Consider the following 23,532-nt stretch of genomic DNA (forward strand, 5'->3'; position numbering starts at 1 on the left):
CCAGGAATTTGTACAACACTTGCTGGATGCTGGCTCCAGCTGTTGCCTTCCTCACAGACCCGGAGGCTTCGGAGGAACACACGCGAAGCACTCTTTTGGCTAAAATGATGCACGGAATCACCCTGCCCTCAACGGCAGCACCAGCATTTATTGCTAAGCAACCTGTCCCGAGGAGGCTGAGACACAGAACAAAAAGCAGCCAGGAGCATCCATAAACACCGCCATTTGCCGCGAGGCTTTTCTTGCCTGAGCCCTGCAGGTTCCACAGCCCTCATTACAGTCCCTCCTCAGTCATCGAAAGTCTGCTATCACCTGCTGGCTAGGGGGCCAACCTCAGTGAACCATGAACCAAATGGAACACTGGTCCAGAATTTCTCAGCTGTCCTGATGATTAGAGAGTAATGGTTTAAGTCTGTTTTATGTAAATGCCTCTCTCTTAGAAATTTAGGAAAGAGATGGAAAGGTTAGCGGAGACCCAGGAATCTATTGCGATATCAAGGCCGAAGCAGTAAAAGGAGGCTGGCCACACGAGACCCTTTACTCAGGTGCAATGGTTGACTGGGAAGCGGTCTGAGCCTGAGATTCTGATGCCTCAGTGTCCCTTCAGCCAGCTGGCTGTCACTATAGCATTTGTCAGAGATAACTAAGTTAAAATTAGAAAAAGTATAATGGTCTCATGGTTCCTACACTTCATGGTCAGTAGGATACTGCTTTTAGCTCTTCAGTAAGGCTATTGGATGGCAGTGGTGGGGAACCCAGGTCAGAGTAAAACCAGGAAGTGAAAGGAGTGGGAAGGGGCCACAGTCCATTTCCTAGGCCTCCTCAGGTGTCCTAAGGACCTCTCAGTAGGTCCCACTCCTTTAAAGGCCATAGCGACACTCTTACTTAGCTCATGAGACTTTGGGGGAACACTCAAGATACATATTATTAGAGACTCGTTTATAAAGAGCGAATGAGTGATGAGCAGTGAATGAATTTGTTACTCAATGGCTCTAGCCTAGAGTGCATCACTATCTTCATTCATTCATTCATTCATTCACTCACTCACTCACTCATTCAGTCAGCCACTTTCACAGCTCTTGCAAGATTCCTGTGTAATAGGTAGTGTGCTAAACATCGAAGGACTTAAAAACCAAAGGAATAGTTTCTCTCACATAGCTCAGAGTCCATGGAGAAATGACTGTATAATTAAACAGGACCAACGGTCACTTAGGCCTTGGAATTGAAGACTGAAAACAGAGGGATGATGCCATCAGATGTGCATTTTACCACAAACATGGTAGGGGTAGAGGGAAGTCAAGGCTAAGTATGAGGAGACCATGTGACCATGTGTAGTCAGGATGCTAAATACATTAGAATGGCTGGGACATCCGAGGGAAGGCTAGCCTGGCCCTGAGTGTGGAGGCAGCAGCATAAAGGGAAGGGGTAGGATGAGACTCTCTAGAAACTTCCATTTAGCAAGTATGGTGATTGGATGGGAATGAAGGGCAGACAAAGATGATTCTAGAGTTCTACCCTGAGCAAGGTAGATAATTATGTTATTTGCTTAGATAGTGATTATGGGAGTGAAGGAAGATTTAGGGACAAAGGAATTCAGTGTGGAGCTGTCAGTTTGAAGGACTGTTTTGAAGGGGTGTGATTGTGGAGTGACTACCAGACAGGGACAGAAAAATGGAATTCCTAGACACCATGGTAATGATGTGGATGGTTGTTGAGGCCAGGGTATGGGTGTAATTACCTGTGGGAATGATGTCTCCTAGATGCATGGCCCAGTCTAAGGGTGTCATGAGACTCAGAGAGCACCCCATAGGTTGTAGCAGGAGACACACTTTTCTGAATTTCCCCCTAGAACGAGCGGTGAAGCAACGATGGTGCGTGACAGCCACTCTATGGTGTTCTTTGTTCCTTCGAAGTCATTACTAACTGACAGTTTAGATGTGTGAACGTTAACTTCACTACCCCCTTCCTTCTGAGGACCATCACCAGGTACTCAAAAATCTTTTCAAATTCCTCTTCATGTGAGAGATGAGACAAAAATAATTTTTGCATATTTTCTTTGATAGATGAGAGCACTTTGAGCTTTAAAAGTCAGGCTAAAATCTTGCATAGGTGCCAATGGCTGGTTTTCATGTGTGCTGAAGTAAAAACGGACGTGTTAAAATAGAGGTTCTGCATGTGTGTGGTCTATGTCGATCCAATTTGACTATTTCCTGAGGTGATGGCGTGGGTCAGAGGCAGAACAGCACAACTGTCTCAATGCCCATAAGCCGGGCCGATGTCAGGCTGGGTGGTTCTCTCTCTCTCTCTCTCTCTCTCTCTCTCTCTCTCTCTCTCTCTCTCTGGCTTTGTCAATGAAGTAGTTCCTCTTACGTTCATCTTCTGGACCCTTAGTCCTCTGTGTGTTCATGTCAGGAAAGGCCAGCAAGTGTGTGCTGTCTACAGCTAGGAATGCTTCCTGCCCCATTTGCTCCCACCTAATTGACTCATTAGCCTTCCTCTTCTGGAGATAGCACTGGGTCACTGGAAACTTCTTGGCTGTCATATTGGAGGTCAGCCCAGCTTTGGCATTGATTGCCTTGCTGGCTCTCTTAGGCCTGGTGTCGGTTGCATGTGGAAAAGAGTGTCCAGGAGCTAGAGCCCTCAAAGATGGCTTGTAATTCAAAGGACTACAGAGTTCCACAGTGTGCCTGTGTTGATGGGTTCTGGAGTCACCTCAGATTAGACTAGAGGAGCAGGAGAAGGGTATTTGATAATCTAGGAGCCAAGGAGGCCTACTGGATGTGACCTCACACAGGACAGGAATTGTTCGCAGCCCCCCAGCTTGGTGTGCTGTTTGGCATTTCAGAAACTAATTATTAATTTGTTAAATGTTGGAAATTGAGTTATGAATAACAATAGACTGAATATAAAGGGATTACTTAAGGGGAGGGCAGTAAAAATCAAAGACAGTGGTGAAAATGTTCTCAGAACCAGGGTTGCTCATGAGCTCTGGAGGACAGACGTGTCTGTGTCAATCAAATTCAGAATCTAAGCTTAGTGCTCCAAACCCAAAATACCATGAAGCGTGCATGACTTTTCTTGTAGCCATAGCCTTACTGTAATGTTTCTTTCTTACGATCGAGTTAACAATGGTAATCTTTTAGTTCCGGGTTAGCATGGCCGGGAACTCACTCTATATCTGAGAATAATCTTGAACATCTGTCCTCCTACCTCCACTTCCTGAGTCCTGAAACATCAGGCTTGCGTTGCCACATCAGGTTTACATGGTGCCCTGGATCAAACCCACGGCTTTGGGCACGCTGGCCAAGCACCCAACCCAGCAAAAGCATTTAAAATAAGCAGTTAAACCGAGACTTCTTGAAGCCCAGTAGATTGTTGGTGACTGGAAAGCATATGCTGTTGGCTGTGGATTCTGTAAAATCGCCCTTCTCAAGAGCATGTGGAGGTATATGCTTCCTCATATTATACTAAATTATGCAGTGGAATGTGGAACACCTCATTTAACAAATAACATTCTAAAGTGCCGTTTATCGATGGCAAAGTTTTCTTGGGAGGGAGTATAAATGCCTTTTGAATTAAATGAGCATTTCCTACAAAACTGTGAAAAAAAAAAAACCACACAGGTGTGTTCTTTGACTCTTGAAGTGAATGATCACGGACAGGTAAGTGGTCAAGACGTCCTTGGTACAGCACAGTGTGCCTCCTTTGGATCTGCTTTTGTGGTAAACTGAGGTGACAGTCTGCTCCAGAATGTCCCTCCTCAGGGGTTCTTCCAGGTCCTACGTGCTCTTGAGCTCTGATTAAGGGCTGTCTGGACAAAGCTGCTGCCACTGAGGACCCCACAGTGAGCCTTGTCTGGTTTGCACGGCTTTTCCAGGAAACCACTCATCCCCAACCTCCTATTGCTCCAGCCACTTTATGGGCTGCCTTGAGTTTCCGCCTCATGAGCCTTCCCCTCTTCTGCTCTGTGAAGAGGCCTCTTGATTTATTAATCAATTAATCAGTGCCTGGTGAGGAGCTGCTCAGGGTAGTTAAACAAGGAAAACAAAATGCTGGGGCTCATCATCCAGACAGATTGCGATTAGGAACGAACCTCCCACTGACCGATCTTCCTGCCCACCATGGCTGCCCCGAGTTACCTTCCAGACACGCCACTTCGTGCAGACAGGGCTTGGATCCATAAAACTGACACTGCTTTTCTGAAGGGTGATTGGGGGGGGAGGGCGTCCTAGAGGAAAATGACTCCAAAAATGAGCCTCATTCATTATTCACAATAATTATTGAGCCTTGCAAACTCAGCCAGGCCCCAAACATGCTGCGGTGGGTCTGATCTTCTGTACATCGACAGTATTGTCCTTTCCTGCTTTCTCCACAAATGAAGCCCTGGGGCTGGAAGGATATTGCAACCAGAGCAGGACACAGTGGTTGCCGACTGATGAGAGGTTCGGTGCGCTGAGCGTGTTATCTAAGGGCACACAGAGCTTCCAAGGTCACAAGGAACAGACTTGGGAGACATTTTGACATAGCCCATTCACATCTCCAGGGCTGTTTCTTTATGTAATCTAGTTTTGTGGAAGTTAAAGCAAATGAACGAGAGACAGAGTCATCACCCCCACTCCTCTTTCAGTTATAACCTCAGAGCTTGAGATACGGGGGTGGGGGTTGAGACAGAGGCCTCAGGTCATAGCCCAGGCTAGCCTGGAACTTACAGCAATCTGCCTCAGCTCCTCTAGTGCTGCCATTTATAGGCGTGAACCACTGCACCTGGCAGACGATTTCTCAGTTGTAGTTTTAGGTAAAACTTGTGTGTATTGGGTGGTGGGGTTGGGGACATCTCGGACTGGTCAGGAAATGAGAAAGACAACCCAGAAGATGGGTCCTCACGAGGCCAGTGACAGGTCTGAGTTAGCCGGCAGGGGTGTGCTGGCTGCTGGAGCAGGCTGGATCCTGGATGTAGAATCTGTTGGTGAGTTTTCTTTCCTGTGGTGCTGATTTAGTACACGTGCTGCTGAGGCCAAAGTTTGGCAGAATAGGATCTCTGTTCCCAGTCCCAGTTGACACTTCTGTCCCTTGGCAGTACTCACCCCCACCATGGGAGGAAGCAGATTGTAATTATTGAGTGGATGTCGGAGGGTTTAAAACGTTCCCCACTGACTGAGTGGAAGGAACACTAAGAGAATGTGTTCTGTTTAGTACCTTTAGGGTTTTCAGCACCTAACCCTTGCATGACGTCTGCCATCTAAGGCTTCTCCTGGGCTGGCGTCTTCCTGGTGATGTCAATCAAACAGTCAAGCCCTTGGGTGGCAGACGTCTGAACTGGCTTTACCAGCACCGAGTTACAAATTGCTCTTTTTCTTTCCTGCTTGTGTGTTCCGTAGGACCCCGCTTTCTCTGCTGTGATTCACGACAAACTCCAGGTCCCTAATACCATCAGGAAGTCGTGGAATGACCGAGACAACCGCTGTGACATTTGCGCCACACACCTGAACCAGCTGAAGCAGGAAGCCATCCAAATGGTGCTGACCTTGGAGCAGGCAGCTGGCAGCGAGCACTACGATGCCTCTCCGGGCTCACCCCCTGCCATCAACAGCATTCCCACGCTGGTGGGGTCCCGGCACATGGGTGGGCTCCAGCAGCCCAGGGAGTGGGCCTTTGTGCCTGCCCCCTATGCCACCTCTACCTACACAGGCCTTGTCAACAAACACAGTGGCAAACCCAACAGCCTTGGGGTCAGCAATGGAGCAGAAAAGAAGAGTGGATCCCCAACCCACCAGGCCAAGGTCAGCCTCCAGATGGCCACCAGTCCCAGCAATGGAAACACCCTCAACTCGGTGGCCATTCAGGCTCATCAATATCTGGACGGAACCTGGTCCCTTTCAAGAACCAATGGGGTTACCCTGTACCCCTACCAGGTAAGCATCCCTATAAGCAGGGAAGTGCAGCGTTTTCTTCCCCGATATTGAAATGAGTGCATACTCCAGATCTCCCTCTAGAAGAATTGAGGCAGAGAAGTCTGTATCTTCCTTCTCCTTCTGGAAGCTCCTAGCTCAGTGCTTCATGCGTCCATGGAACCCTTCAGGGTTACACCAAGGAGCTCCAGCCAGAACTGCTTGTGTTGGAGAGACTCTCTGCCAATTCCCAACCCTACCCTCTTCTTGCTTAGCTAGTATCTTCTCCTTAAGATGTCTTGTTAGTTCAGACAATGCCAAGGGCTTCCTAGCCACCAGCTCTACTGTGTAGCCTAGTAAGAGCTAAGACGTAAAAATGCTTGAACTTGGCCGATCCCCTGACCTGTAGACATGTTAGCGTCTATCTCAGGCTCGAATCTCTCACTTTGGAACTGATACAGTAGTAGACAGATTAAGCAAAGGTGTATGTATAAGACACATAGTGTATTGTCTAGTATACGATCTGGTATTATGCCTGATAATAAGAGATGTAGAAATTAAGACAAATAGGTAAGAACATTTTGACCCCATGACTGCAGTAGTTCCCTAAAATTAGGATTTTTTTTTTAAATTGATGAGTTAGTCAGGGCATCACTAATAATTTAGATGAAGTTTATGGTTGATGTATGGTTTATAGATGAAGGTCTGTGTTGGCACCCCATTGTCACTCTGTGTACCTTCTGAAAGGGCTGGAGAAGAACCTCTTGTACCTTGGGGGGCCCTTACTGTCTTTCATTATTTGAGTTCATCTAATATGAACTTGAAGTTCATCCAATATGTTGGAACTGGTCACAGGAGGCTTGGCTTTCTCCTTCCTCCTGTTCCCCTTTTAGGTACTGAAATGAACACGTAACCCCAGGTCTCTGTATACGAAAGCAAGAGCAGTTCTCAAGTCTGAAGAAAAAAGAAATAGCTCTGATCTAGACATGGTAGTGCATACCCGGATTCCCAACACTAGGAAGACAGAAGAATCTAGAGCTTTAAGCCAGCTTAGACGACAGAGATGGTTCAAAGGCAGCCTGAGGTGCATAGTGAACCCTTGTCTCAGAAACAGCGAAAACCCCAAACACGAACTAAAGCAGCCAAGCCAAAAGATGAGAAAAATCATTAGTCCTGATTTTACCCAGGGAGCTTTCTACTGGACGAGGGTCAGAGTCAACTCTGTCTTCTGTCCTCTGTGTCTTGACTGTCGTTGATATGGAAAGGTGACCATAGTCATAGGATGTTAGGAGTGTCACTGGTATATGAGATAATCCTGAACACCTCAGATCGCTTCTTAGATGTGCTGTGTCTTATGGGGTGAGAAGCCTTCCCTTATCATATGGGGACCCAGGTTTCGTTCATCAACAATGCTCCCATCTTTCAGGGACTCAAGGTCCTCCACTAGACCTGTAACCAACCAAGAAGTGTGTGTGTGTGTGTGTGTGTGTGTGTGTGTGTGTGTGTGTGTGTGTGCGTGTTCATACACCCATGCCCGCACAGGCTCCCACTGTGGGTTTGAGGCCTAGCCTGGGTGTACAGTGCTTCCATTCATACTCTGCCATCAGGAATCCAGTGCCCTAGCCTCACTTCCCCGCAGGAGAAACTGAGAAGGCCAACCTGCCTATGTGCCCAGAAGGAAAACAAACCAACTGAAGTTACACAGAGCTGTCTTGTGACCTGAGACGAAAACACGGGGCACATAAAATGAACCCAATGTGTCTGATCCAATGTGAACGCCGTATGGTTCCCAACCGTGCAGTAGGTCTGGAAGAGCAAGGAAGAGACGGTTAGATCTCTTGGTAATCAAGGAACATGATGCCCAGAGAAAGGGAGCGCCCTCTGACTGCACAGCCACAGACAGACCAACACTAGCTCCTTCCTCACCTGGGAACCCATCTCCCAAGGGTGCTGCTTCCAGTCTCCCTCGGTTGACCCCGAGTGATCCTGTCAGCATTTTCCCCCTGGCTTCCGTTAGACCCAGAACAGCAAGGAAAACAGTCCTTATTTTGACCTGCAGGGCTGAGCATCCACTTGACTTTTAGATGAAGTTTTGTGTGGTTTATCTATATATACCGCATTATATCATATAACTATATATTTATATACTGTATAAATAGGACAAAGAACCAGTAAGGAAACCTTTAAGGAGATTTTGTAGCCTCGTCCTGAAAGTCACTGCATAGGGCTGTGTGTGTGTTAGCTTTTCTTTTTTCATTGTTGTTGTTTTAAAATTTGTAGCTATTCGTATCTTGCCTGTGGTGTGTGTGTGTGTGTGTGTGTGTGTGTGTGTGTGTGTGTGTGTGTGTGTGGTATGTGCTTGGTACCCACAGAACCCAGAAAATGATGTCAGATCTCCTAGAACTAGAGTTGCAGACTGTTGTAAGCCAACATGGGAATGTTGGGAATTGAACCTGGGGCCTCTGCATGAGCACCAGGTGCTCTTAGCACTGAGTCGTCCTCCCAGCGCATGTGGTAGTGTCCCATCATAACGGATGAGGAACGATGCACTGACAGAAGAGAAATGTCATTTCTCTTCCGTTTTTGAGGTGCCGGTCTGTGGTCAGCTGGCCTCTGTGTTAGTTATTCCTTGACACTCTAACTGAATAACTGACAAGACAACTTAAGGGAGGAAGTTTTATGTTAGCACATAGTTGAAAAGGATACAGGCCGTTACGGTGGCAGCAAAAGCATACAGGTGAGCCACTCTGGATAGCATGTGGCTGGGACATCTTCCCTCCTTGCATTTTGACACAACAGGGGCAAAGATGGGAATTCTGGTGCTAATCTGGCTTTCTCTTTTGCATAACCGTGTTCGAGGTTAGCCTTGGCTCCTCAGTTAATCTTTCCTGAAGGAGAGCCCACAGACATGCCCAGAGGTGTATTTCTCCTGAGTTTCTAAACCTCATAGCTTTTGGCCCTGTGGTGAGACAAACTATGTATTACCTAACTGCTAAAATGGGATCCCCAAGCCTGCTCGGAGCATGCTCCCAGTGACCGAAAGACCTTGCATGAGGCCCTACTTCTTAAAGATTCTACTGTCTCCCAGGGGTGCCATTCTAGGACCAAGCACTATCATATAGACCCCAGAGGAACCCTCACTTCCCAAACCAGAGCTGTCAGGAACAGAACATATCTTCTTTCGTTATGGAACACTTTGATTCTTGTATTGTTTATTATTTAAAACGCACAATAAAATACATTTTAAAATATTTTTAACGTTATAAAAGGTAAAACATACTTGTTCTAAAGTAAAATGGAGACCGTATGAAAAAAATTCAACATGATTTCCGAAAGCCCGTCTCACATAGAAATGCAATCTAGTCACTGGCAATTCGTCGTAGACTTGTGATGAGACCCAGCACTTTGGCTTCCGATCCGTTGACTGGGCTTATTTCCCCGTGGTGTTCCGTATTCTTCTGAAATGCAGTCATTGGGACAAAAAGAGTAGCTCGCTGGAAGACTGCTGGCTTAGCATCTGCAGGGCCTCCCTTTTCATATCTAGCACCAGTGTGAGGTCTAATGTTACCATGATTGTCTATGTTGATGAATATTTAGTCTATGATGGTGTTCTAACAGATACAACAAGCATCACTATTAGAGTTTAGGTTTTGTAAGTATGAATTGCATGCTCAGGGGAGAAGAGCTTTCCTCTCAGGTGGCGTTTCTACCATGTCTCTGATAGTGCTACACAGGCAATTCCCCTCCCACCTTCCATGCTGGAAGCTGTGAGAGCCAATATCTGGACTACGGGATAGACTCAGCTGCTGCACCATTACTGACAATGGTTTAGGACCACAGCGGTAATACAGGATACAGGGATGGAGATGTGAGAGGGATGTACTGTTTCTCCACAGGAACCATTTTTTTTTTAAAGCCCTTTGTCATAGAGTAGGCACTGTGCTATTTGTTGGGTAGGGCTGTCTCCTTAGGCTAAAAACCCAGGCTCCGTGTCTTCACGGTGAGGGAGAAGCCAGGCACGTTACCCATGATGAAGTTGGCAGAGAGGTATAAGAGTAAGGTGGTGCTTTGTCATTCTGAGACTGAGGAGGAACTGGAATCCAGCTCTCGTTGCAGCTTAAAAGTCAGACTCGAAGATGATGTGGACGAATTCCCATCTCGAAATTGTCCCGGATACATTTTATTGGCAATGTCAGAACTGACCAACTCATGTATTTTTTCCCCTGAGTAATGATTAAAGGGACCGGAGGAAATCTCTCCGGGATAAAGAGATTTGGGGTCTGGCCATGAATCAGTATCCCACGTGTTGTGACTATGTCACCCCGATGCCCTGAGGCGTGGGCTCTGGATCTGGCAGACTGAGTGTCTCCTGTTGTGAACATCTCCCTGCAGTAAATATTCTGTCGTCCCCGGTCTAGCCAGCTCGTCAGAGATGGTTGACTGCTCTGAAAGCCAGCTGCAGCTTCCCTGCTCACCCACACTCCCACTTCCCTCTGTGGAGCAGATTTTCTCTGGCCTAGAGCCAGAGCGTTCCTCCAACAGGGAAGCATCTAGAATTTAATGAGTGTGGCGGGTACGGCTCCACTCCCGGGAACCTGAGCTGGTGGGGACATTATATAAAGAAGGGGAGGCTGTCCTGAACCGCCGATGCAGTAAGGATGACAGAGAGGAGGCCCGGCTTCCAACAGGGAGCCTGTATCCCATGTGAAGTGCCCACCTCAAAAGAGGAAAGAAAAAGTAAAGGACACTTTAGGAGGCAGTGAGATGCCTTCAGAAACGGTAAATCACAAATGCAACTAACTTCTCGTGAACTATCTTGGAGAGTTCATTTCAGAGGAGAGCATGAGGTAAGCTGTTTCAAAGCCTGACCTTCTTCTATGGACTTGCGGACACTGTGTGATAGGAGCATGCGCAGATCAGAACGTGCCTGTCGACGGTCCTTTAGCCGTGTGAGTCTCGACACTAAAAGAGTACGAGTAGAGCAGCCCTCCTTCTCAGCTGTAGATTAATCATCTCCCTTTGCACGGCCGCTGCCTTCGCCTGACTCACTCTCACAGTGGTAAATGACCACAGGGAAATGGTGGTCGCGGGTTACTGGCCTTAGACTCCATTTCTGTGGATGGGCATCTGACTCTTGCACCAAAGGAGTTGGGGATCTGATGGAGACTCCTCCTTGCCTCAGAGTATCCAAACTATGGTGTCACAAAGGCCACAGTTTCTAGATAGACGAAAGGCAATTACTTATTGATCTTTTTAGGTGTCCCCTCCCCAGGAGCTCCGAACACAGGGAAAAGAATGTGTTTGTGGATTTGGCCACTTACAGTACATTTCTCCAGGATGTGAAATCTAGGCTGAAAGTCCAAAGGAATGGTCACATCTTATGAATGGTGGACAGGGTCTTCGTTAGAAAGGAGCTTCCGGACTTTATCAGGAAGCTTAAACAATGCTTTAAATCTGGTCGTGCATTTTGTGTGGTTGGTTAAGGAAGGGCCCTGAGGCGTTCGTGTCTGGGTCAGGCTGCGGTTGTGGAACCCTGATTAGGATTTTGTGGGCTCCATGAAGGATCTTGAAGTTGTCTTGGATTTTCCAAGTGGACTCAATGGACTCACAAGTGTCCTGGTAAGAGTGAGGCGCGAGGAGCAGAACCAGAGAGGGAGAGCAGGGAAGATGCCATGCTCCTGGCCTTGGCCTTGGAGGAAGGGCTACGGGGCAAGGAGGACAGACAGACATCTGTAGAAGCTGGAAGGTGAGGAGGCAGATTTTCTCTCAGAGCCTCCCAAGGAACCAGTTCTTCTGGTCTCCTCAGACTACTCTGGACCATTAAGATAATAGATCAGTGCTGGTTTGTTCCAGTGGCCTTAAGGAAGCATTTGGTAACTATCAACCTGATAAGGGTAAGTGAGAGGAGGTTTTCAGACCTGAGAGATGGTGAAGCATGTGGGCTTTTCATCCCACACAAGCAACTACCTCACTCACTGGGTCGGCCGGCACACCACAAGTGGGGTTATTTCATTTGGCTGCGTCCACAGAACGAGAGGCTGCTCATGCTACACTGTTGCGTTCCAGTTGTCTCAAATTCCCCTATTGTTACGGAGTCATAATCACAGGCGAGCCACAGCCACTCTCCATCAGCATCCAGGGATGACCGTCCTGTGAGTCTCTCAGAGGGTTGAAACTGCAGAAGCCACTCCGGGCTAGGGGCAGAGAGCCTTAGCTTCTCTTTTCTATCAGGCCTTCAGAACAAGAAGAACAGGGTCTCATAGGACTGCCTCAGAAAGGAATTCTCACCTTTTCTGATATCTTGAGGATTAAATGTATTTGAAAGACCTTTGGAAATTGTAGACCCGAACATAAGTATTGGCTCACATCAGTTTTTATTAGTAAGTTGAAGACAGGTCCTGGAGATCTGAAACAGGGGAATGGATTGTTTGTTTCTTTGAAAGTGGAGTTTTCAACTTTTGCCTACACACTAGAATCCTCTGGGAGATTTAAAAGAAATTCTCAAAGTCTAGGTCGCACCCCGGTTCCAACAAAATGAGAATGTCTGAGGATGAGACCCAGGCCTTGCTTTGAATTATAGAGGCCAAGAGCCCTAGCCTTAAGGAATGATTTGTCTGTCGCTGGCCTCAGCTTCCTGAAGGCACCAGTGAGCTTCTGTAGGAAAGAAGCACACTGTGACAAAATATCCGAGGCAAGCACTCAGAAGGGAGAAAGAGGGTAAGGGATTTCTCACCTCACAAACATGAGGACTGGGGTCTCCAGAATGCATGCACAGTGGGATGTGTAGTGCTTGTCTATAGTCCTGCTACAGTGGGATGGGAGCTAGAGACAGGAGATCCCTGGAAGTGTGCAGGCCAGCTAGCCTGGTGCATAGAGCAACACACAAGAGACCCTGTCTCAAATCAGATGGAAAATGGGATCTGACCCCCAGGTTGTCCTCTGACTTCCACATGTGTGGCATGTCATGCACATGTCTATACTCAGATGTACATTTGTACACATGAACACACACGCACACACACACACACACACACACACACACACATACACACACACACACACACACACGGGGGGGAGAGAGAGAGAGAGAGAGAGAGAGAGAGAGAGAGAGAGAGAGAGAGAGAGAGATTGACTTTTTAAAGGGGAAAGTTTAATTTTGGTTTATGGCTTCCGAGTCTTGGGCCCTTGGTTGCTCAACCTTGTGGCTTTGCTGTACTCCAGCAATGTCGAAGAGGTTGTGGTGTAGGAAGCTCATGATGGCCATGAAACAAAGAGCACCATGGCAAGATGCAGAGGTCTCAAGGTCATCCTCAAGGGTATGACCTCAGTGACTTAACTTCTCTGAGACCCAACCTTGAGCAAATGACTTTGGGGGAAGAGCTGCTTATGGTTGTCATAGCAAACCATCACTGACGAGGCTGCTTGGAACTCGTGTTTCTCTCTCAGTTCTGGGGGCTTCAAGCCTGAGGCTATTGGGGAGCAGAAAGTTTCCTTACCTCTTCTAGACCCTGTTGCTTCTAGGCTGTTTTGGCCTGTGCTAGAGCACCCCGATCTCTGCCTGATTCCACACAGTCTTGTGTCCTGCGTTCTCCCTGTTGTAGGGAAAGATACAGATCATTGGATTTGGAACCCTCCTTGATCTAGTATAGTCTCTCCCCAATCCTTAACTAAGCATACTGCGAAGACTCTATTTCCAAATAAGGTCATATTCTGGGGTGTCACATGGACATAAATTTGGGGCAAATCCTATGTAATGATTGACAGAGAGATAGACAGGTGAAGAGGGAAGTCGGTGTGAGGAAGTGAAGTAGCCACTGGCTCTTTCCCAGGTCTGCACAGCTGGGCTGCCTCTCTGTGGGTAGTAGAGAAACAAGGGGAGCAAAGATTAAAAGGGACAGAGCCAAGAGAGGGAGGGAGGTAACTTAGCCACACACACCCTCATGAGCCAAGAGGACTCCAGAGCAGACAAATGCAAAGTGGGCAGCCACTGGGAGGAGGTTCAGCAGGAGCACACTGCCCCTCCCCACCCAGTGCAAGCCCCTTTAAGTCAGTTCAGCTCACACAGAACTTCTACATCCCTCCTTGGGGAGATGAGCTAGCGGACCTCACCTGACAATCATGAAGGGGTCCTGCTCTATTTCCATCATCCTGACAGACACGTTGAATTGACTTGGTTAGAAAAAACTTGTGTTTTCTTTTTCTTCTTTAAAAATATTCCCATATTCTAGAAAGAGGCTGGAAAATATAAGAAGGAAGGTGCCTTGTCTGCCTCAGTGGGTGGGATGGGGCGGGCCAATGGACAGAGGGTGTTTTGGCTTGTCAGCCCTGATCTCGGCTAAACTAAGCTGTCTGTGAACAAAACTGAGCATTGCCACACCGTGGGGGGTGAGAGAGGGGGAGACTGGGGTCGGAGTGGAGACTGTGGACAGGCACACGCAGACTCTGCATTTCCTCTTCTTCCAGCTGTCTGCCCCAGGATGTCTTTATAGAGTCAAGGTGGTTGCTGTCCACAGTGGTTTCTTTTAAGGTCTCCAAGGGTGGTAGGCATCAGGGATTTTCCCCAAGTGTTGCATGGTGAAGGATGAAAAGCCGGGGTCAGGCTAGACTTACTGTGCCCACACAGAAACATCTCCCCCTTCCCCACAGCCCTACCTGGGGCCTCCATGGAGGACTTCTAACTGTGGGAGTTTGTACTTTCTCCTCGGTAAAGTTGCAGTTGTCGTGGAGATAATATGAGATGATTTGGCCCTGGATGTAGCACCCAGTAGCCTCCATGACATCTACTGAAACCGGAAGGCCATCTTTCTTCAGGCAGGTCACATGCTGAGCTGAATAGTCCCAGCGTGGCTCTTTCAGTGTGAGTTCAGAACTCACCGTAGCTGTAGAAACAATACCCAAACCAACAAGTTGGTATGGAAGCCATAGCCCTCTGCACAGAAGCCAGCTTTCCACAGAGCACATCACATCTCAAACGAGAATCTCATATTTTAAGTAGAAATTAAACCATTTCACTTCTGCCATTTGTGGGCAAATTGATAAAATACCGGAAGACTCCTTGGCCAACTTTCTCCCATGTTTGGAGGCTTTTTAAGGCGGAGGGGAGACATATATAAACTAGAATCATTTAAACTCCATGGGATTATAGAGGAGGCAGATTTAAAATAATCCAAAGGAGCAAATGCCCCATTATTTTGGGGCCAATGTTGAAAGAACCAGTCTTCAGATATGGTTTATGAATCTTGTATTGAAAATGCACTTAGAGACAGAATACTTGAGCGCGTCCTTCCTGTTTTCCTAATTAGTCACTGATTTTAATATCTTTGCTCTCACTCACTTACAATTTAATAAAACATACATTTTCTTTTTAACAGAACTCATGATGTAGATTTCTCAATAAACTGGAGAACTTACAGTTTCCTCCCCTGTGAACCCGCCCTGTACATCCAGCTAATTAATATCCAATCTCGGTGCCACTGTGCTAACAGTCTTTAGCGTGACAAATTAGCCTGGCTCTGTCTTAGAAAGATGTTTGTGAGGATTACTAATGAGTGTATTTCATATGACTAAATCACTCCCGGGGAGTAATTTGTGTGTTCAGGAAGTATATTAGTCACCATTTTGGGGATTGTGCAGACCATTTAATGTCTTAACTATAGCACCCATGGCCTGAGAGAGTTAACCCATCCTATACATAGCTTAGGCGAGTGACTGGAAATCATGGAGACACTGGGGGAGGAACGGGGAAACCTTATGAACAGCAACCAGGTCTGCACTGATGGCTGTGACCAGAACTTGTCTAGTGGCAGGACCAATCTGAGCCAACCAGGTAGCTTCCTTCATCCTGGCAGGGCTGCCTCCCGCTGTGGATGCAGCAGAGAGGCTCAGGATGGAAGGAAGGAACAGGCCCTCGTCCTTGTCCACACACTCTTGGTTACAGCAAATCTCAGGAACCTTCATGCCCTCTGAGTTATAGGTAGCATGACCTGGACTCCAACGTGTCAGCTGACCTACCCAAGGTCGCCTGGCTAGGACTCAAACATGGCAGGGATGGACAGATGTGGGTCTCGTGCACTCCTGTTTGTGCTTCTACCACTGTTAGGAAAGAAGAAGGCCGCTTCCGTGAGTTGACCACACAGGTGATCCAAGCCACCCGTAGCACACACTATTGTAGGATTTCTGTGGGGTGATTCTCTATGCCACTAGAAGGTTTTACTTGTGCCACTCTGCCTGAAAGTACAGACATAAAGGCCAGTAGGGATAAAGGGTGAGGTAGTCATGGACCCAAAAACTTAAGAGAGGCCCTGTAAGGAATCCTGCCCTCTCGTGAGGTGAACATTAGCTTGCCTAAGAGGTGGACTTGGAATCGGGTCAAAATGTTTTAATTTCCTAAGGAAAGTGTGAGGAAACAGAACCCTTTCAGCATCCACCAGGGACCAAGATTTGACAGAGTGGTGTATGTTTTAGTTGACTTTCCCAACATAAGTCTTTGGGAGGGAAGACCTTGTTGGAACCTTCTGGGGGAGACAGATCTGTTTGACACAGTATTCTGGCTTGCTTACCTACGAGCCGAACAATATTTGTTGCTCACAGGGGAATGATATACTCTGGACTTCCTAAACCTTTGTCAGCAAATATTTAACTGAGACCGTGTCTCGAAATAGGAAGGTGGGGAAGAGGGAAGAGGATGCTGGTATTGTAGGCTCATGTCAGAGGGACCCTGACTTCAATCTCCATCGCCACACATTGCAGTGGGTGGCGAGGGGGAGAGAGAGGGGGGGACAAGTTTCTATGCAGTGATGTAAGTTTCATTTTAGGGATCGGCTTGGTGCAGAGTCTCTGGTTGTATCTGGCTGAGAGCTTTAGGAAGCCCCATGCAGATTCGTTCCTGTTTAGCTCCTCAGCCCTTGGTCTTAGCTTTCCTTGCTTTGCCTTGAAGCATGCGACCATTATAGCTGCAAGGGCTACGGGTCTAGGGTGGTAATGGCTCCTACACTTCCTCCCCTCACCGTTTCTGGTCTCTCTGAAGGTAAGTCGGCGATATGTAGAAGACCCTCAATGAAAATCAGTTAATTTTCTTATTTATTAGGAACTTCTATGAAAGATTTGGCCCAAAAGGAGATAGGAAGCCAAGCAGGCTCCCCCCTCAAGCACTGCTAATCCTTCTGCTCCTACTAAGGAAATGGGCAATGAGCTGGCATAGCACTGAGGGCTAACCGGTATAGCATCAATAAATACTTCCCAAGGAATGTAAGTTTCTAGGATAATCCCCTTGTAAACATTATAGACAGATTGTGCTTGACCCCAGACCAGGAAGCCAATCTGGGGCAAGGGTTCAAGGAGACCGAGATGAGAGCAGCTCTGTAAACATGGGCCATGAGAATGAGAATGGGGTGTTGGGAACTGGAGAGGATGCAGAGGAGAAGGGAGAACACAGAAACAGAGCAAATCACAGACTTTCCCTTTAGTACTGCACATAAGGCTCCTGGTGCTAGGTGATGTGAGGTGCCAGTAGCTATGACTCAGTGGTTTCAGGGGAGCAGACCCTGGGAGGGAAGGACCAACTGTGGATTTCAGAGGGCGACAGTCACAGAGGCTTATGGGTATTTCAGATGTTTAAGAGGAAGTCAGAGACCTTGAGGACTGATCATGTGAGGGACAAGGAGGAGAGAGATGAGGACAAGGCCCCCAGCCCCGTTTCTGCTTGGTGTGGGAAAGATGCTGAACCATTCCCATGAGCTCTTGTTTATCTGGGACCCTCTGGTCTGGGGACAGATATGCCTGAGGGTCTAGTTAGGAGTGAGGATTCCTTGTGTGCTGAGGAAGGGCACAGGGGAGCCTAGGCGTGCAAGAGAAAGTTATAAAGATGGTTCTGGAATTCAGGTCTACCTTGGTGGGTAAGAGGGGTCACAAAGAGCTCCGGAAAGCATGTCTGCTGAGTGACTGTTATCTGCACTGTACAGTCAGTCACCTCACGCCGGTACTCACCCCTCAGAAGTGGTATCTGTGTTCTCTGACCACACCATATAGGCTTGCACATCCATCCATCCATCTATCCATCCATACGTCCATCCATCCATCCATCTATTCAGCAAGCATCCATTGGGTCAGTTACAGTAGAGACACAAAGGGCTGTCTTCAGACACTGGAGGTAGGCAAACACTGCTTCAAGTGTGTCTCGGTGTGGGAAATCAGTTAGGGAAGTTCTGAGTTTCCTGTGTGTGTGTGTGTGTGTGTGTGTGTGTGTGTGTGTGTGTGTGTGTGTGTGTGTTTGCATTCATGGTCTTTCAGGAACAGCAGAGTTTTTTCTTGCTCCTGATGGTGAGCAGAGACCATAACCTAGGCTCTGCCTGATTGCAGCTTGTGGATCCAGGCTTCAGGAATCCCTGCTGCCCAGCCCAGTTGCTCCTTCGGAGAACTCTGACCTCTGATGGGATGGTTCATGCTGGCCTCCCCCCACTCCCCACCCCACACTTGCTGTGTCATCAGTAAACACCGCAAAGGCCAGAGTGTCCTACTGACCTGGCTTCAGGATCTCACCTGCACCTGCACTGTCTTCCTGGAAACGGGCTCCTCCTTAAAGCTATCTATTGATAAGCTAGGCAATGAACAACTGGGCCAGCTAACTGTGGTAAGCTCGTTTATTTTGTGAGTCTCTTATGCTGGGAGGAGAAAAATGGGTCTTTTTGATGACCAGCACGTTATCTCGTTTGGTGTTTCAGACCCACAAAATACCAGGCGTTGGGGTCTGGGGACACAAAGGTGGGTCAGACTGAGACTTGGCCTTCAGGAGTCTTGGCTCACAGGCTCTGCGATGCGGGTTCAGTGTCCATGGACAGAGCACACCTATGATGTTACAGACCCTGGTGTGAATTCCACAGAACAATCTAGAACATAGGACTTTAGTGCTGACCCTCTACATGCCATGCTTTAGGTGACTTTGTGGATACGGGCAGTAATCCTGAAAGGATTGTCCCAGTGACTGCAGTCTCCAGTCAGGTTTCCAGCCCACCTTTAAAGCTATGTTCTGCCTCCCTTATCTGCACGAGAATTAGATGACTGAGGGAGCTGTGGAATTAGACAGGATGGGGAGCATCCTGGGGGAAGCTTTGCACCACCAGGAGTGCTTGGTTACCGACCAGTTCTTACCTAACACGATACTGGTTTGGAGGGCTGGCCCTATAACTCAAAAGCCCTGAGATTCCATCCCCTCCCCTCAAACCATCAGAAGCAGAGGTATTAGCTTTCTTCCTGTGTTTGTTTTTACTTATTTGTTTGTTTATTTTGCGTGTGTGCTCACCACGTCCACTTGCAACAGCTTGCGACATGGGAACTGTCTTGGCGTTGTCTTCACCTTGGTTATTTGTTCAAAGTTGATCTTCCTGGTTCTCTGGCGTGAACTCCTGAGTGCTTGCTTTCACTGTAGTTCTGAAAAGAAAAAATGTTTTCCAAACAGAAGGTTTACATAATTATTTTTAAAAAATCTTGTATGATACATTTTTTGAATGAGTAGAAGTTGGATAGATAGTTTGCATGGAAAACAGGTTTCTCTGGTGAAGGCAGGAGGGGAGCAGTGCCCTTTTAAGTGCTGAAGAAGCAGCGAGCTCCTCCACTGATGTCACAGGCCTGATTTGCCCAGAATTGCTCTTTTTTTCTCCCTTCATCTTGCACATATGATGCTGTTAGCATTTATCACACTGTTTGAAAACTGCCAAGATAATGACTATGGTAATTAATCTGGCCCCATAGCTTTTCCCCACAAACAGGAGTCTGGCGGGCGTAGCTCTGTTCCTTCCACATCTGCTTCCAGCTGTCCCCAGAGGGAAGGGAAGCTGAGTCACTGTGGGAAGATGATGCCTGTGGGGTAGGGGTGCTGCTACCCTCTATCCTGTGATGGAGCTGAGCTTGCGACTCACTTCTCCCAAGATCCAATTCCAATTAGGAATAATGCCACTTCCGGTCTGTATGTGTTGTATGAGTAAAGATAGCCAATCGACAAGTTGTTTTTGAGCCTTGGACATATGCAAAGCATAGTTTAGGTAGGCACTGTGATGCCACAGAATGTTCTAGCCTTTGCCCATAGGCCTATGCCCTGTGACCGACTCTGGGATCATGAGCACCGGGGTAGGGGGAGGGAGGAGGTGGGGTGGGGAAGCAGTGATCTGGGACCAGGTTGTCCCTTTAAAGTCAGTGTCACAGATAATAAGTCACTTTTCTCTTCATGTGTTCATTTTCTCTCTCTCTCTCTCTCTCTCTCTCTCTCTCTCTCTCTCTCTCTCTCTCTCTCTCTCTCTCTCCTGGTTAGTAACTTGTGTGTATATGTGTATATACTGTGCCCGCTCATAGAAAAGCTTGTTTTCTGACACACACATTCACATGTGCACACATGTGTACTGTGAACATTCAAAGGCCTCCAGCAGAGCGGGCGAGAGTTGCAAGTCATCCACTATCATCACCAGACCTGGCTGGCAGACAGCAGGAGCTTACAGGACATCAACCTCAGACTGACCGTGGGTGTCAAGCTCATGTCGAAACGCTTGCCCAGCTGTTCTAGCCCTCGGAACAGCCGAGGCAGTGAATTTTGTCTTGGAAGAATACTTATTGCTTATGAAATTTACACTTAAAAACATGTTAGTGTGTAAGATTAAAGTCTTGCGGGTACATAGTTCAGAGTGCGGTCATTCGAGAAGCCTTGGGGTGTAGGACACCCCACACTGGGAGTACATCAGGGCACTTCCTGCTTTCTCGAGATGTCTTAAACATTTATCTCCTCATCTCCTTGGCACCGTGCTCTTCTGCTAACTCTTCTTGACTTGCTTAGATGTTGATTTCCTAAGACTCTTGTCCCTTGGTTTATGATGTCAAAGCCATTGCCATGGACTTGGGGATGTGGCTCCGAGTAGAATGCTTGCCTAGCGTATACAAGGCCTCGTGTTACAGCCCCAGCAACGAAAAAATAAACAGCAGTGACAACCAAACCCCAGCACAGCCCCTCTGTTTTCCCAGCACTCAGACACTGTTTGCCCTTTTTGCTGTGTTGACATTTATTCTGACGCTGCAGAGGAAAGAGAGGGTAACGCTCCTGGCTTTTGTTTTTTAAGGCATGAATCAAAGCGGTAATTATACCAGTCAGGACATTATGCATCACACATATGGAATGTACTCTTTAACGTTTACTTATTCATTCTGTCTGTGTGTGTATCTGTGTATTAGTGCTCTCCCATCCATGCATGCATGCATGTACACACATGACCCACGACGTGCATGTGGAAGTCAGAGGACAAGTTGCAGAAATGGATTTTCTCATTCCCATTCCGTTGGTCCTGGGGATTGAACTCACGTCTTCAAGCTTGGCTTCCAGTGCCTTTACCCACAGAGCCCTCTCACTCACCCTGGGATTATCTTTTGAGAGCAAAATTCCAGTGAGTTATGTCCTCAGTGAAAGAATTAAGAGGATTAATTTTGTCCAATCCGGAAAGACCTCTTGACTTGCAGACTCTGGGTGGCATGGTACAGTTGTCTAAGGGAAAGGCACAAGTACATGCCATCTTTGCTAGGTTCTTTTTATTTTTTCCTAGAATAAATATTTGCCTGCAGGAATACCAGATGGACAAATTTTAATTGCTCAAAAGTAGGGGTTTTGAAGAGGGTTTCTCAAATGTCCTTCGGAACATTTAAAGGAAAGCAGTGAACAGGAGGATTGGTTTGTTGATCATAAAATGAGAACTTTCAGTTGAAAGATTGAAGTTTAGAAACCCCATTCCACCACCATGGGAGCCCGGATACTTCTCAACCTTAAAAGCTTTCTCTGTGAAGATTCATGGCGAGAGCAGCAGATGTGACTTACTGATGCCACACATTGTCATGTGCCAATCTCTGGAAGCTGTTTATAACTCAACAAGCCAATGCTGTGCCAGCAATCCATGTGTTAGATTACAGATCTTGTAACATAAGATGTGTTTGAAGTGAACATATGATCCTTTGAAATCTAATGGGTTTTATTTAGTGCACTAGAGCACTTAGTTTCCTTTTACATTTATTTATTTTTATTTATGTATTAAATAAATTTAACATAAGTTTATTTATGAATTTATTTATCGTGTGTGGGCGCCTGCTTGTCTCTGTGTACATCACCGATGTGCAGTGCTCTCAGAGGCCAGAAGAGTCTCTGGAATTTGAGTTGCGAGCAGTTCTAAGATGACCAATAGGTGTGCTAGGAACTGAAGCTATGTTCTTTACAAGAGCAGCAAGCCCTTTTCATTGTTGAGCCATTTCTCCCAACCCCAAGCATACAGTTTCTTGATACAGATCCAGAATTCTCATTTCAGGAAACCTTTAAGAGACTGCTGCTTGTTGAACTTTAGTGTAACATCAAGGAAGGCTGTCAACGATGACATTAAAGGCTGGTAAGGTATTTCCTCACTTCCTAAGCAGTTGGCTGGATTTTCGTCACGTATTTAAAGTGAGACAACACATCTGGAGCTAGGCCACACAACCAGAGTACCACGAGCAATGCATCAAAGAAATGTGGGGCTAGAGAGGTGGTATGGTGCTTCCCAGGAGAGCATGGGGACCTGGTTTTGATCCTCAGAAGGTTGGAAGTGGTGTTGTGTATTTGTAAGCTTGGTACAAGAAGCAGAGACAAGTGGATCCCTGGGGCTTGCTGGCCAGCTAGTCTAGGCCTACTTGGTATGTTCCTTGCCAATGAGAGACCCTGTCTCAAAAACAAGGTGGATATCTCCTGTGGAACTAGGGCACCAGAGATTGACCTTTGGGCTTAAGACCCTCATCCCAGCTGCCTGAAGTCAGTCTTCTGATAGCGGCCTTCAGATGAAGATGTAGAACTCTCAGCTCCTCCTGCGCCATGCCTGCTGGATACTACCATGCTCCCCACTTTAATGATAATGGATTGAACCTCTGAACCTGTAAGCCAGCCCCAATTAAATGTTGCCTTTTATAAGACTTGCCTTGGTCATGGTGTCTGTTCACAGCAGTAAAACCTTAATTAGACATGTGGCCAAAGGGTAGGCAAAGGAGTTGGCAGGATCTGAGGTCATCTCCTCGTGGAGGGTCTCATCATGTCCCAGAGTGATGATATGGGTTGATTTAACCATTGACAGGGACTCTGGGGTCTCCTTATGGAAATGAGAGCAGAAGGCAGCCCTGGGCTGCTCCTGGGTCCTGTACCCCTCACTCTACTCCCGGATCAGATGGAAAACTGTGAGCTCTCCGAGGAGCAGTGAGATGTGAGCCCTTGCCAGAGCTGAACCAAACTAAAAGCAACAGTTTACTTTTTATGTTAGAGCCCACGTCTTGCTTTCGAAATCAGGCAGAGAGAACAGAGGATTATCTTGCACAGTCTTGAGATCAAATGTGACTGGGAAGAATTGTCCCATCTTTGCGGCCTCTCTCAAGGGAAGTAAAGATACATACATGGATACATATATAGTAAGTTTGTGCCTGCACGTTTTTATTTCCTGGAGATAACTTGTAACTGAGTTAAATGTTACAAGGCTACAAATGGTACAAAGGCTCCTTTTGTTCCCTCCACTTCCCTAATTATCATCCATTTTTTCTCACTTTTTCCTGAGTAGGAGGTAGACATCACAATTCTCATACCTAAATAATGTGTACTTCTGGGGAAATG

At 47.1% G+C, this 23,532-nt stretch overlaps 1 protein-coding gene across 1 annotated transcript in view; it reads left to right on the top strand.

The window, feature by feature from the left end:
* Kif26b (kinesin family member 26B) overlaps positions 1–23,532 on the top strand; it is a 403,463-nt gene that overhangs the window by 145,386 nt on the left and 234,545 nt on the right. The window contains exon 3 of the mRNA XM_032915772.1: positions 5,379–5,912. Within this exon, the coding sequence (XP_032771663.1) occupies positions 5,379–5,912 (534 nt within the window). The remainder of the gene's footprint in view (positions 1–5,378; positions 5,913–23,532) is intronic.

This window comes from Rattus rattus, chromosome 10, assembly GCF_011064425.1.
Source record: "Rattus rattus isolate New Zealand chromosome 10, Rrattus_CSIRO_v1, whole genome shotgun sequence".
NCBI classification, from domain to species: domain Eukaryota; kingdom Metazoa; phylum Chordata; class Mammalia; order Rodentia; family Muridae; genus Rattus; species Rattus rattus.